The sequence below is a fragment of the Salmo salar genome, chromosome ssa16, assembly GCF_905237065.1.
Source record: "Salmo salar chromosome ssa16, Ssal_v3.1, whole genome shotgun sequence".
NCBI classification, from domain to species: domain Eukaryota; kingdom Metazoa; phylum Chordata; class Actinopteri; order Salmoniformes; family Salmonidae; genus Salmo; species Salmo salar.
Window position 1 is genome coordinate 83,647,723 of NC_059457.1, and position 15,866 is coordinate 83,663,588.

At 41.3% G+C, this 15,866-nt stretch overlaps 1 protein-coding gene across 1 annotated transcript in view; it reads left to right on the forward strand.

Moving 5' to 3' along the window:
• Positions 1–12,124, forward strand: part of LOC106592442 (DNA annealing helicase and endonuclease ZRANB3) — a 99,283-nt gene extending 87,159 nt beyond the window's left edge. Inside the window, exons 23-24 of the mRNA XM_045696729.1 lie at positions 8,014–8,145; positions 11,420–12,124. Of these exons, the coding sequence (XP_045552685.1) occupies positions 8,014–8,145; positions 11,420–11,518 (231 nt within the window). The 3' untranslated portion in view covers positions 11,519–12,124. The remainder of the gene's footprint in view (positions 1–8,013; positions 8,146–11,419) is intronic.
• Positions 12,125–15,866: the final 3,742 nt, after the last annotated feature.

Below are 15,866 nucleotides of genomic sequence, written 5' to 3' on the forward strand. Positions count from 1 at the left end.
ACTAAAGGCTTTAGTAGACATTATATTATACACTGGGAGAGGAGGGGAGAGAGACCACTAAAGGCTTTAGTAGACATTATATTATACACTGGGAGAGGAGGGGAGAGACCACTAAAGGCTTTAGTAGACATTATATTATACACTGGGAGAGGAGGGGGAGAGACCACTAAAGGCTTTAGTAGACATTATATTATACACTGGGAGAGGAGGGGAGAGAGACCACTAAAGGCTTTAGTAGACATTATATTATACACTGGGAGAGGAGGGGGAGAGACCACTAAAGGCTTTAGTAGACATTATATTATACACTGGGAGAGGAGGGGGAGAGACCACTAAAGGCTTTAGTAGACATTATATTATACACTGGGAGAGGAGGGGAGAGACCACTAAAGGCTTTAGTAGACATTATATTATACACTGGGAGAGGAGGGGAGAGACCACTAAAGGCTTTAGTAGACATTATATTATACACTGGGAGAGGAGGGGAGAGACCACTAAAGGCTTTAGTAGACATTATATTATACACTGGGAGAGGAGGGGAGAGAGACCACTAAAGGCTTTAGTAGACATTATATTATACACTGGGAGAGGAGGGGAGAGACCACTAAAGGCTTTAGTAGACATTATATTATACACTGGGAGAGGAGGGGGGAGAGACCACTAAAGGCTTTAGTAGACATTATATTATACACTGGGAGAGGAGGGGGAGAGACCACTAAAGGCTTTAGTAGACATTATATTATACACTGGGAGAGGAGGGGAGAGACCACTAAAGGCTTTAGTAGACATTATATTATACACTGGGAGAGGAGGGGAGAGAGACCACTAAAGGCTTTAGTAGACATTATATTATACACTGGGAGAGGAGGGGAGAGACCACTAAAGGCTTTAGTAGACATTATATTATACACTGGGAGAGGAGGGGAGAGACCACTAAAGGCTTTAGTAGACATTATATTATACACTGGGAGAGGAGGGGAGAGACCACTAAAGGCTTTAGTAGACATTATATTATACACTGGGAGAGGAGGGGGAGAGACCACTAAAGGCTTTAGTAGACATTATATTATACACTGGGAGAGGAGGGGAGAGAGACCACTAAAGGCTTTAGTAGACATTATATTATACACTGGGAGAGGAGGGGAGAGACCACTAAAGGCTTTAGTAGACATTATATTATACACTGGGAGAGGAGGGGAGAGAGACCACTAAAGGCTTTAGTAGACATTATATTATACACTGGGAGAGGAGGGGAGAGACCACTAAAGGCTTTAGTAGACATTATATTATACACTGGGAGAGGAGGGGAGAGACCACTAAAGGCTTTAGTAGACATTATATTATACACTGGGAGAGGAGGGGGAGAGACCACTAAAGGCTTTAGTAGACATTATATTATACACTGGGAGAGGAGGGGGAGAGACCACTAAAGGCTTTAGTAGACATTATATTATACACTGGGAGAGGAGGGAGAGAGACCACTAAAGGCTTTAGTAGACATTATATTATACACTGGGAGAGGAGGGGAGAGACCACTAAAGGCTTTAGTAGACATTATATTATACACTGGGAGAGGAGGGGGAGAGACCACTAAAGGCTTTAGTAGACATTATATTATACACTGGGAGAGGAGGGGAGAGACCACTAAAGGCTTTAGTAGACATTATATTATACACTGGGAGAGGAGGGGGAGAGACCACTAAAGGCTTTAGTAGACATTATATTATACACTGGGAGAGGAGGGGAGAGACCACTAAAGGCTTTAGTAGACATTATATTATACACTGGGAGAGGAGGGGAGAGACCACTAAAGGCTTTAGTAGACATTATATTATACACTGGGAGAGGAGGGGAGAGAGACCACTAAAGGCTTTAGTAGACATTATATTATACACTGGGAGAGGAGGGGAGAGAGACCACTAAAGGCTTTAGTAGACATTATATTATACACTGGGAGAGGAGGGGAGAGACCACTAAAGGCTTTAGTAGACATTATATTATACACTGGGAGAGGAGGGGAGAGAGACCACTAAAGGCTTTAGTAGACATTATATTATACACTGGGAGAGGAGGGGAGAGACCACTAAAGGCTTTAGTAGACATTATATTATACACTGGGAGAGGAGGGGAGAGAGACCACTAAAGGCTTTAGTAGACATTATATTATACACTGGGAGAGGAGGGGGAGAGACCACTAAAGGCTTTAGTAGACATTATATTATACACTGGGAGAGGAGGGGGAGAGACCACTAAAGGCTTTAGTAGACATTATATTATACACTGGGAGAGGAGGGGGAGAGACCACTAAAGGCTTTAGTAGACATTATATTATACACTGGGAGAGGAGGGGAGAGACCACTAAAGGCTTTAGTAGACATTATATTATACACTGGGAGAGGAGGGGAGAGACCACTAAAGGCTTTAGTAGACATTATATTATACACTGGGAGAGGAGGGGAGAGACCACTAAAGGCTTTAGTAGACATTATATTATACACTGGGAGAGGAGGGGGAGAGACCACTAAAGGCTTTAGTAGACATTATATTATACACTGGGAGAGGAGGGGAGAGACCACTAAAGGCTTTAGTAGACATTATATTATACACTGGGAGAGGAGGGGAGAGAGACCACTAAAGGCTTTAGTAGACATTATATTATACACTGGGAGAGGAGGGGAGAGAGACCACTAAAGGCTTTAGTAGACATTATATTATACACTGGGAGAGGAGGGGAGAGAGACCACTAAAGGCTTTAGTAGACATTATATTATACACTGGGAGAGGAGGGGGAGAGACCACTAAAGGCTTTAGTAGACATTATATTATACACTGGGAGAGGAGGGGAGAGACCACTAAAGGCTTTAGTAGACATTATATTATACACTGGGAGAGGAGGGGAGAGAGACCACTAAAGGCTTTAGTAGACATTATATTATACACTGGGAGAGGAGGGGAGAGAGACCACTAAAGGCTTTAGTAGACATTATATTATACACTGGGAGAGGAGGGAGAGAGACCACTAAAGGCTTTAGTAGACATTATATTATACACTGGGAGAGGAGGGGGAGAGACCACTAAAGGCTTTAGTAGACATTATATTATACACTGGGAGAGGAGGGGAGAGACCACTAAAGGCTTTAGTAGACATTATATTATACACTGGGAGAGGAGGGGGAGAGACCACTAAAGGCTTTAGTAGACATTATATTATACACTGGGAGAGGAGGGGGAGAGACCACTAAAGGCTTTAGTAGACATTATATTATACACTGGGAGAGGAGGGGAGAGACCACTAAAGGCTTTAGTAGACATTATATTATACACTGGGAGAGGAGGGGAGAGACCACTAAAGGCTTTAGTAGACATTATATTATACACTGGGAGAGGAGGGGGAGAGACCACTAAAGGCTTTAGTAGACATTATATTATACACTGGGAGAGGAGGGGAGAGAGACCACTAAAGGCTTTAGTAGACATTATATTATACACTGGGAGAGGAGGGGAGAGACCACTAAAGGCTTTAGTAGACATTATATTATACACTGGGAGAGGAGGGGGAGAGACCACTAAAGGCTTTAGTAGACATTATATTATACACTGGGAGAGGAGGGGAGAGAGACCACTAAAGGCTTTAGTAGACATTATATTATACACTGGGAGAGGAGGGGAGAGACCACTAAAGGCTTTAGTAGACATTATATTATACACTGGGAGAGGAGGGGAGAGAGACCACTAAAGGCTTTAGTAGACATTATATTATACACTGGGAGAGGAGGGGAGAGACCACTAAAGGCTTTAGTAGACATTATATTATACACTGGGAGAGGAGGGGGAGAGAGACCACTAAAGGCTTTAGTAGACATTATATTATACACTGGGAGAGGAGGGGAGAGAGACCACTAAAGGCTTTAGTAGACATTATATTATACACTGGGAGAGGAGGGGAGAGACCACTAAAGGCTTTAGTAGACATTATATTATACACTGGGAGAGGAGGGGAGAGAGACCACTAAAGGCTTTAGTAGACATTATATTATACACTGGGAGAGGAGGGGAGAGACCACTAAAGGCTTTAGTAGACATTATATTATACACTGGGAGAGGAGGGGAGAGAGACCACTAAAGGCTTTAGTAGACATTATATTATACACTGGGAGAGGAGGGGAGAGACCACTAAAGGCTTTAGTAGACATTATATTATACACTGGGAGAGGAGGGGGAGAGACCACTAAAGGCTTTAGTAGACATTATATTATACACTGGGAGAGGAGGGGAGAGACCACTAAAGGCTTTAGTAGACATTATATTATACACTGGGAGAGGAGGGGGAGAGACCACTAAAGGCTTTAGTAGACATTATATTATACACTGGGAGAGGAGGGGAGAGACCACTAAAGGCTTTAGTAGACATTATATTATACACTGGGAGAGGAGGGGAGAGACCACTAAAGGCTTTAGTAGACATTATATTATACACTGGGAGAGGAGGGGGAGAGACCACTAAAGGCTTTAGTAGACATTATATTATACACTGGGAGAGGAGGGGGGAGAGACCACTAAAGGCTTTAGTAGACATTATATTATACACTGGGAGAGGAGGGGAGAGAGACCACTAAAGGCTTTAGTAGACATTATATTATACACTGGGAGAGGAGGGGAGAGAGACCACTAAAGGCTTTAGTAGACATTATATTATACACTGGGAGAGGAGGGGAGAGAGACCACTAAAGGCTTTAGTAGACATTATATTATACACTGGGAGAGGAGGGGAGAGAGACCACTAAAGGCTTTAGTAGACATTATATTATACACTGGGAGAGGAGGGGGAGAGACCACTAAAGGCTTTAGTAGACATTATATTATACACTGGGAGAGGAGGGAGAGAGACCACTAAAGGCTTTAGTAGACATTATATTATACACTGGGAGAGGAGGGGAGAGACCACTAAAGGCTTTAGTAGACATTATATTATACACTGGGAGAGGAGGGGGAGAGACCACTAAAGGCTTTAGTAGACATTATATTATACACTGGGAGAGGAGGGGGAGAGACCACTAAAGGCTTTAGTAGACATTATATTATACACTGGGAGAGGAGGGGAGAGACCACTAAAGGCTTTAGTAGACATTATATTATACACTGGGAGAGGAGGGGGAGAGACCACTAAAGGCTTTAGTAGACATTATATTATACACTGGGAGAGGAGGGGAGAGAGACCACTAAAGGCTTTAGTAGACATTATATTATACACTGGGAGAGGAGGGGAGAGACCACTAAAGGCTTTAGTAGACATTATATTATACACTGGGAGAGGAGGGGAGAGACCACTAAAGGCTTTAGTAGACATTATATTATACACTGGGAGAGGAGGGGGAGAGACCACTAAAGGCTTTAGTAGACATTATATTATACACTGGGAGAGGAGGGGGAGAGAGACCACTAAAGGCTTTAGTAGACATTATATTATACACTGGGAGAGGAGGGGAGAGACCACTAAAGGCTTTAGTAGACATTATATTATACACTGGGAGAGGAGGGGGAGAGACCACTAAAGGCTTTAGTAGACATTATATTATACACTGGGAGAGGAGGGGGAGAGAGACCACTAAAGGCTTTAGTAGACATTATATTATACACTGGGAGAGGAGGGGAGAGAGACCACTAAAGGCTTTAGTAGACATTATATTATACACTGGGAGAGGAGGGGAGAGAGACCACTAAAGGCTTTAGTAGACATTATATTATACACTGGGAGAGGAGGGGGAGAGAGAAGAGGAGAACACTCAGTCCTCTCCACTACTGACTGACACTTATCTTCCTTGGAATCTGCTGCTTTGTGCTGGGGGAAGATAAACCATTAGATGTGGAGGGGGTGTGTGTGGAGGGGGTGTGTGTGGAGGGGGTGTGTGTGGAGGGGGTGGAGGCGGTGTGGGTGGGTGGAGGCGGTGTGGGTGGGTGGAGGCGGTGTGGGTGGGTGGAGGGGGTGTGGGTGTGTGGAGGGGGTGTACTGTACTGTGGACACACAAGTTCCTCTCTCAGCCTGTGTGCGTGTGTGACTTCCTCTCTCTCGGCTCACAGTAAATAGATTGGCCAGTACTGTCAGATCCTCCATGGATTTCTCCCACAGCTCTGCCATTTCTACTGTAAAGACCTTGTGCCGTCTCGCTCACAGATCAATGGCTGGATTTGGCCTGACACTAACAGGACCTCTGTACTGCACAGAAACCACCGAGAACAACTGCTGATTAATACATTGTATTGGTGCGCTGGTAATTGTGTCTGTGTGTGATGGTGTGTGTGCATGCTGGTTTCTGGGCTGAATCATCCCCAGGGTTCCCCTTCTCTGGCTTTAGTAGAGGGTTTCTAAGGCATTAGTACACCAGTGGGGGAATACAGAGTGAATGTTCTGTATGGAGCGAGGAGGGGGGGAATGCAGAGTGAATGTTCTGTATGGAGCGAGGGGGGGAATACAGAGTGAATGTTCTGTATGGAGCGAGGAGGGGGGGAATGCAGAGTGAATGTTCTGTATGGAGCGAGGAGGGGGTGGGATACAGAGTGAATGTTCTGTATGGAGCGAGGAGGGGTGGGGGAATGCAGAGTGAATGTTCTGTATGGAGCGAGGAGGGGGGGGGAATGCAGAGTGAATGTTCTGTATGGAGCGAGGAGGGGGGGGAATGCAGAGTGAATGTTCTGAATGGAGCGAGGAGGGGGGGGAATGCAGAGTGAATGTTCTGTATGGAGCGAGGAGGGGGGGGATACAGAGTGAATGTTCTGTATGGAGCGAGGAGGGGGGGATACAGAGTGAATGTTCTGTATGGAGCGAGGAGGGGGGGATACAGAGTGAATGTTCTGTATTGAGCGAGGAGGGGGGGATACAGAGTGAATGTTCTGTATGGAGCGAGGGGGGAATGCAGAGTGAATGTTCTGTATGGAGCGAGGAGGGGGGGAATGCAGAGTGAATGTTCTGTATGGAGCGAGGAGGGGGGAATGCAGAGTGAATGTTCTGTATGGAGCGAGGAGGGGGGGGAATGCAGAGTGAATGTTCTGTATGGAGGGGGGGTGCAGAGTGAATGTTCTGTATGGAGGGGGGGATGCAGAGTGAATGTTCTGTATGGAGCGAGGAGGGGGGAATGCAGAGTGAATGTTCTGTATGGAGCGAGGAGGGGGGGAATGCAGAGTGAATGTTCTGTATGGAGCGAGGAGGGGGGGGAATGCAGAGTGAATGTTCTGTATGGAGCGAGGAGGGGGGGAATGCAGAGTGAATGTTCTGTATGGAGCGAGGAGGGGGGGGGAATGCAGAGTGAATGTTCTGTATGGAGCGAGGAGGGGGGGGGAATGCAGAGTGAATGTTCTGTATGGAGCGAGGAAGGGGGGGAATGCAGAGTGAATGTTCTGTATGGAGCGAGGAGGGGGGGGGGTCGGTAGTCATGGGGGAACGGGGCTTGCTCCTTAGTACAGCTTTGCTTTTCTTCTCCTCTCTGGTTCTCTTGTGGCTAATGTTGGGAGAGCGATACTCTAACTACCACTTCTACCCAGGAATGGAGATTGATTTCTGGGCTGAATTGTCCCCAGGGTTCCCCTTCTCTGGCTCTTTCCACATAAAATGGAGAAAAGAAAAGGCTTAGCTTCAAATTGAAATGCCTCCATTTTGGTTCTAGTGTTCCCCAGCTCCAGGCCATAGAACTAGAATTACAGGCGTTTGATTTCCTACCGGTTCCCAGAGTCCCCAGCTCGTTCTCTGACATTAGAGCCTTGTCATTCTCACTGTCTGAAGAGAGACAGACGGACACAGACAAACAGCCAGCCTGAGGAAATGTGATGCTGACATGGGAAGGCTGAGAAGATCCTATTATGAAAAACACATGGACAAAACTCACAAGGGATTTTACAAATATTTCTTACACCAAATTGTTTGTTTACCCGTTTGAGCTACTAAAACTGTAAATTATATAATCATTATACTACCTCTTTACTGAAAAATGTATTTATTAAAATTGTCTGTGTTGTGTCCAGCTGAATGAGATGATTCGTGCCCCCGTGGAGGGTCAGTTCTGGCAGGTGGACCACATCCGACCCGTCTACAGTGGGGGAGGACAGTGTTCCCTGGACAACCTACAGACACTCTGCACCGTCTGCCACAGAACCGTAAGAGTCCAGTACACACAGACACACACACACCATCACACACAGACACACAGTGTTCACTGGACAACCCGCACTGTCTGCCACAGAACCACAAGGGTCCTGGTCCCCGCTCCTCTGAGTCCACATAAACACTCAGTCCCACATGGTGTTTCATTACACCCTAGCCGTATGCCCTCTCAAACCACCACCATGATATAATACCATGTTATAATATAATACCATATTATAGTATAATACCATATTATAGTATAATACCATATTATAGTATAATACCATGTTATAGTATAATAACATTTTATAATATAATACCATGTTATAGTATAATACCATGTTATAATATAATACCATGTTATAGTATAATACCATGTTATAGTATAATACCATGTTATAGTATAATACCATGTTATAGTATAATACCATGTTATAGTATAATACCATGTTATAGTATAATAACATTTTATAATATAATACCATGTTATAGTATAATACCATGTTATAATATAATACCATGTTATAGTATAATACCATGTTATAGTATAATACCATGTTATAGTATAATACCATGTTATAGTATAATACCATGTTATAGTATCATGTTATAGTATAATACCATGTTATAATATAATACACCATGTTATAATATAATACAGTATTGATGACGGAATGCTGTTTGTTTTACAGAGGACAGAGTATTGATGACAGTGTGTTGTTTGTTTTACAGAGGACAGAGTATTGATGACAGTATGCTGTTTGTTTTACAGAGGACAGAGTATTGATGACAGTATGCTGTTTGTTTTACAGAGGACAGAGTATTGATGACAGTATGTTGTTTGTTTTACAGAGGACAGAGTATTGATGACAGTATGCTGTTTGTTTTACAGAGGACAGAGTATTGATGACGGAATGCTGTTTGTTTTACAGAGGACAGAGTATTGATGACAGTATGCTGTTTGTTTTACAGAGGACAGAGTATTGATGACAGTATGCTGTTTGTTTTACAGAGGACAGAGTATTGATGACAGTATGTTGTTTGTTTTACAGAGGACAGAGTATTGATGACAGTATGCTGTTTGTTTTACAGAGGACAGAGTATTGATGACGGAATGCTGTTTGTTTTACAGAGGACAGAGTATTGATGACAGTATGCTGTTTGTTTTACAGAGGACAGAGTATTGATGACAGTATGCTGTTTGTTTTACAGAGGACAGAGTATTGATGACAGTATGTTGTTTGTTTTACAGAGGACAGAGTATTGATGACAGTATGTTGTTTGTTTTACAGAGGACAGAGTATTGATGACAGTATGTTGTTTGTTTTACAGAGGACAGAGTATTGATGACAGTATGCTGTTTGTTTTACAGAGGACAGAGTATTGATGACAGTATGCTGTTTGTTTTACAGAGGACAGAGTATTGATGACAGTATGCTGTTTGTTTTACAGAGGACAGAGTATTGATGACAGTATGTTGTTTGTTTTACAGAGGACAGAGTATTGATGACAGTATGCTGTTTGTTTTACAGAGGACAGAGTATTGATGACAGTATGTTGTTTGTTTTACAGAGGACAGAGTATTGATGACCGTATGCTGTTTGTTTTACAGAGGACAGAGTATTGATGACAGTATGCTGTTTGTTTTACAGAGGACAGAGTATTGATGACAGTATGCTGTTTGTTTTACAGAGGACAGAGTATTGATGACAGTATGCTGTTTGTTTTACAGAGGACAGAGTATTGATGACAGTATGTTGTTTGTTTTACAGAGGACAGAGTATTGATGACAGTATGCTGTTTGTTTTACAGAGGACAGAGTATTGATGACAGTATGTTGTTTGTTTTACAGAGGACAGAGTATTGATGACAGTATGCTGTTTGTTTTACAGAGGACAGAGTATTGATGACAGTATGCTGTTTGTTTTACAGAGGACAGAGTATTGATGACAGTATGCTGTTTGTTTTACAGAGGACAGAGTATTGATGACAGTATGTTGTTTGTTTTACAGAGGACAGAGTATTGATGACAGTATGCTGTTTGTTTTACAGAGGACAGAGTATTGATGACAGTATGTTGTTTGTTTTACAGAGGACAGAGTATTGATGACAGTATGCTGTTTGTTTTACAGAGGACAGAGTATTGATGACAGTATGTTGTTTGTTTTACAGAGGACAGAGTATTGATGACAGTATGCTGTTTGTTTTACAGAGGACAGAGTATTGATGACAGTATGTTGTTTGTTTTACAGAGGACAGAGTATTGATGACAGTATGCTGTTTGTTTTACAGAGGACCGAGTATTGATGACAGTATGCTGTTTGTTTTACAGAGGACAGAGTATTGATGACAGTATGCTGTTTGTTTTACAGAGGACAGAGTATTGATGACAGTATGCTGTTTGTTTTACAGAGGACAGAGTATTGATGACAGTATGCTGTTTGTTTTACAGAGGACAGAGTATTGATGACAGTATGCTGTTTGTTTTACAGAGGACAGAGTATTGATGACAGTATGTTGTTTGTTTTACAGAGGACAGAGTATTGATGACAGTATGCTGTTTGTTTTACAGAGGACAGAGTATTGATGACAGTATGTTGTTTGTTTTACAGAGGACAGAGTATTGATGACAGTATGCTGTTTGTTTTACAGAGGACAGAGTATTGATGACAGTATGTTGTTTGTTTTACAGAGGACAGAGTATTGATGACAGTATGCTGTTTGTTTTACAGAGGACAGAGTATTGATGACAGTATGTTGTTTGTTTTACAGAGGACAGAGTATTGATGACAGTATGTTGTTTGTTTTACAGAGGACAGAGTATTGATGACAGTATGCTGTTTGTTTTACAGAGGACAGAGTATTGATGACAGTATGTTGTTTGTTTTACAGAGGACAGAGTATTTATGACAGTATGTTGTTTGTTTTACAGAGGACAGAGTATTGATGACAGTATGCTGTTTGTTTTACAGAGGACAGAGTATTGATGACAGTATGCTGTTTGGTTTACAGAGGACAGAGTATTGATGACAGTATGTTGTTTGTTTTACAGAGGACAGAGTATTGATGACAGTATGTTGTTTGTTTTACAGAGGACAGAGTATTGATGACAGTATGCTGTTTGTTTTACAGAGGACAGAGTATTGATGACAGTATGTTGTTTGTTTTACAGAGGACAGAGTATTGATGACAGTATGTTGTTTGTTTTACAGAGGACAGAGTATTGATGACAGTATGTTGTTTGTTTTACAGAGTATTGATGACAGTATGTTGTTTGTTTTACAGAGGACAGCTCAGCAAGCCAAAGACAGAAGCCAGATGAAGAAAGGACTGGCAGCCTCCAAGGTGGCTTCAGACATCACTCGCTTCTTCATAAAGAAATGAAAATTAAATGAAATGTTTTCCTCATCCAAGGAAGGAGGGAAAGTTGGAGGAGTACTGAGTGACATAGGAAGGATGCTTCTTGAGTGTGTTGTCATCTCTGTGAAGAAGGCTACATGTCACAGTGGGTTCTCAATGCTGCCACTACTGTCCATGTTATGGATTCACCAGCAATCCAATGTAATGTAGAGGAACAGAGCCTCCTTCCTTTAATTTCATCATGTTCAAGTTGGATCATTGAGATTGTTGGTGTGAAGACTGTTCTTTCAGGGTTGTTTTTGTTGAGTTACCTGAATAGATTTAACTAAACAATGCTGCCTGTATCAAATGCAAATGTTCCAAATGTGCAGCTACGCTCCTTCCCATGTTGTCCCCGAAGCGTCAGCAGTGAGCCTGGGTTGATTTATAACAGGCTTATCTAGCTCAGATACAGGCTGAACTGAACCAAGCTGGGCAGGCTGCTGCCTGTTTCAATTGCCAGCCTGCCTGCCTGCCTGCCGAGCGCTCGCTGCTATTTTAGGTTGTGCAAACTTGGTAGAAAAACCCTGATATGTGTGATGCTCTAGTTTACATCTTGACAGGATATCACAAGCAAGTTTTTTCCTTCATGTCCTCTACATGTAGCCTAGTTAAGTGTTGTCCTTCATGTCCTCTACATGTAGTCTAGTTGGTAATGTCTTTATGTCCTCTACATGAGTCTAGTTGATAGTCTTTATGTCCTCTACATGTAGTCTAGTTGGTAGTGTCTTTATGTCCTCTACATGTAGTCTAGTTGATAGTCTTTATGTCCTCTACATGTAGTCTAGTTGGTAATGTCTTTATGTCCTCTACATGAGTCTAGTTGATAGTCTTTATGTCCTCTACATGTAGTCTAGTTGGTAGTCTCTTTATGTCCTCTACATGTAGTCTAGTTGATAGTGTCTTTATGTCCTCTACATGTAGTCTAGTTGATAGTCTTTATGTCCTCTACATGTAGTCTAGTTGGTAGTGTCTTTATGTCCTCTACATGTAGTCTAGTTGGTAGTGTCTTTATGTCCTCTACATGTAGTCTAGTTGGTAGTCTCTTTATGTCCTCTACATGTAGTCTAGTTGATAGTGTCTTTATGTCCTCTACATGTAGTCTAGTTGATAGTGTCTTTATGTCCTCTACATGTAGTCTAGTTGGTAGTGTCTTTATGTCCTCTACATGTAGTCTAGTTGATAGTGTCTTTATGTCCTCTACATGTAGTCTAGTTGATAGTCTTTATGTCCTCTACATGTAGTCTAGTTGGTAGTGTCTTTATGTCCTCTACATGTAGTCTAGTTGGTAGTGTCTTTATGTCCTCTACATGTAGTCTAGTTGGTAGTCTCTTTATGTCCTCTACATGTAGTCTAGTTGGTAGTGTCTTTATGTCCTCTACATGTAGTCTAGTTGATAGTGTCTTTATGTCCTCTACATGTAGTCTAGTTGGTAGTGTCTTTATGTCCTCTACATGTAGTCTAGTTGATAGTGTCTTTATGTCCTCTACATGTAGTCTAGTTGATAGTCTTTATGTCCTCTACATGTAGTCTAGTTGATAGTGTCTTTATGTCCTCTACATGTAGTCTAGTTGGTAGTGTCTTTATGTCCTCTACATGTAGTCTAGTTGGTAGTGTCTTTATGTCCTCTACATGTAGTCTAGTTGGTAGTGTCTTTATGTCCTCTACATGTAGTCTAGTTGATAGGTCTTTATGTCCTCTACATGTAGTCTAGTTGATAGTGTCTTTATGTCCTCTACATGTAGTCTAGTTGATAGTGTCTTTATGTCCTCTACATGTAGTCTCGTTGATAGTCTTTATGTCCTCTACATGTAGTCTAGTTGATAGTCTTTATGTCCTCTACATGTAGTCTAGTTGATAGTCTTTATGTCCTCTACATGTAGTCTAGTTGGTAGTATCTTTATGTCCTCTACATGTAGTCTAGTTGGTAGTCTCTTTATGTCCTCTACATGTAGTCTAGTTGATAGTGTCTTTATGTCCTCTACATGTAGTCTAGTTGATAGTCTTTATGTCCTCTACACGTAGTCTAGTTGGTAGTGTCTTTATGTCCTCTACATGTAGTCTAGTTGGTAGTGTCTTTATGTCCTCTACATGTAGTCTAGTTGGTAGTCTCTTTATGTCCTCTACATGTAGTCTAGTTGATAGTGTCTTTATGTCCTCTACATGTAGTCTAGTTGATAGTGTCTTTATGTCCTCTACATGTAGTCTAGTTGGTAGTGTCTTTATGTCCTCTACATGTAGTCTAGTTGATAGTGTCTTTATGTCCTCTACATGTAGTCTAGTTGATAGTCTTTATGTCCTCTACATGTAGTCTAGTTGATAGTGTCTTTATGTCCTCTACATGTAGTCTAGTTGGTAGTGTCTTTATGTCCTCTACATGTAGTCTAGTTGGTAGTGTCTTTATGTCCTCTACATGTAGTCTAGTTGATAGTCTTTATGTCCTCTACATGTAGTCTAGTTGATAGTGTCTTTATGTCCTCTACATGTAGTCTAGTTGATAGTGTCTTTATGTCCTCTACATGTAGTCTCGTTGATAGTCTTTATGTCCTCTACATGTAGTCTAGTTGATAGTCTTTATGTCCTCTACATGTAGTCTAGTTGATAGTGTCTTTATGTACTCTACATGTAGTCTAGTTGATAGTGTCTTTATGTCCTCTACATGTAGTCTAGTTGATAGTGTCTTTATGTCCTCTACATGTAGTCTAGTTGGTAGTGTCTTTATGTCCTCTACATGTAGTCTAGTTGGTAATGTCTTTATGTCCTCTACATGTAGTCTAGTTGATAGTCTTTATGTCCTCTACATGTAGTCTAGTTGATAGTCTTTATGTCCTCTACATGTAGTCTAGTTGATAGTCTTTATGTCCTCTACATGTAGTCTAGTTGATAGTGTCTTTATGTCCTCTACATGTAGTCTAGTTGATAGTCTTTATGTCCTCTACATGTAGTCTAGTTGATAGTGTCTTTATGTCCTCTACATGTAGTCTAGTTGATAGTCTTTATGTCCTCTACATGTAGTCTAGTTGGTAATGTCTTTATGTCCTCTACATGTAGTCTAGTTGATAGTCTTTATGTCCTCTACATGTAGTCTAGTTGATAGTCTTTGTCCTCTACATGTAGTCTAGTTGATAGTGTCTTTATGTCCTCTACATGTAGTCTAGTTGATAGTGTCTTTATGTCCTCTACATGTAGTCTAGTTGATAGTCTTTATGTCCTCTACACGTAGTCTAGTTGGTAGTGTCTTTATGTCCTCTACATGTAGTCTAGTTGGTAGTGTCTTTATGTCCTCTACATGTAGTCTAGTTGGTAGTCTCTTTATGTCCTCTACATGTAGTCTAGTTGATAGTGTCTTTATGTCCTCTACATGTAGTCTAGTTGATAGTGTCTTTATGTCCTCTACATGTAGTCTAGTTGGTAGTGTCTTTATGTCCTCTACATGTAGTCTAGTTGATAGTGTCTTTATGTCCTCTACATGTAGTCTAGTTGATAGTCTTTATGTCCTCTACATGTAGTCTAGTTGATAGTGTCTTTATGTCCTCTACATGTAGTCTAGTTGGTAGTGTCTTTATGTCCTCTACATGTAGTCTCGTTGATAGTCTTTATGTCCTCTACATGTAGTCTAGTTGATAGTCTTTATGTCCTCTACATGTAGTCTAGTTGATAGTGTCTTTATGTACTCTACATGTAGTCTAGTTGATAGTGTCTTTATGTCCTCTACATGTAGTCTAGTTGATAGTGTCTTTATGTCCTCTACATGTAGTCTAGTTGGTAGTGTCTTTATGTCCTCTACATGTAGTCTAGTTGGTAGTGTCTTTATGTCCTCTACATGTAGTCTAGTTGATAGTCTTTATGTCCTCTACATGTAGTCTAGTTGATAGTCTTTATGTCCTCTACATGTAGTCTAGTTGATAGTCTTTATGTCCTCTACATGTAGTCTAGTTGATAGTGTCTTTATGTCCTCTACATGTAGTCTAGTTGATAGTCTTTATGTCCTCTACATGTAGTCTAGTTGATAGTGTCTTTATGTCCTCTACATGTAGTCTAGTTGATAGTCTTTATGTCCTCTACATGTAGTCTAGTTGGTAATGTCTTTATGTCCTCTACATGTAGTCTAGTTGATAGTCTTTATGTCCTCTACATGTAGTCTAGTTGATAGTCTTTGTCCTCTACATGTAGTCTAGTTGATAGTGTCTTTATGTCCTCTACATGTAGTCTAGTTGATAGTCTTTATGTCCTCTACATGTAGTCTAGTTGATAGTCTTTATGTCCTCTACATGTAGTCTAGTTGATAGTGTCTTTATGTCCTCTACATGTAGTCTAGTTGATAGTGTCTTTA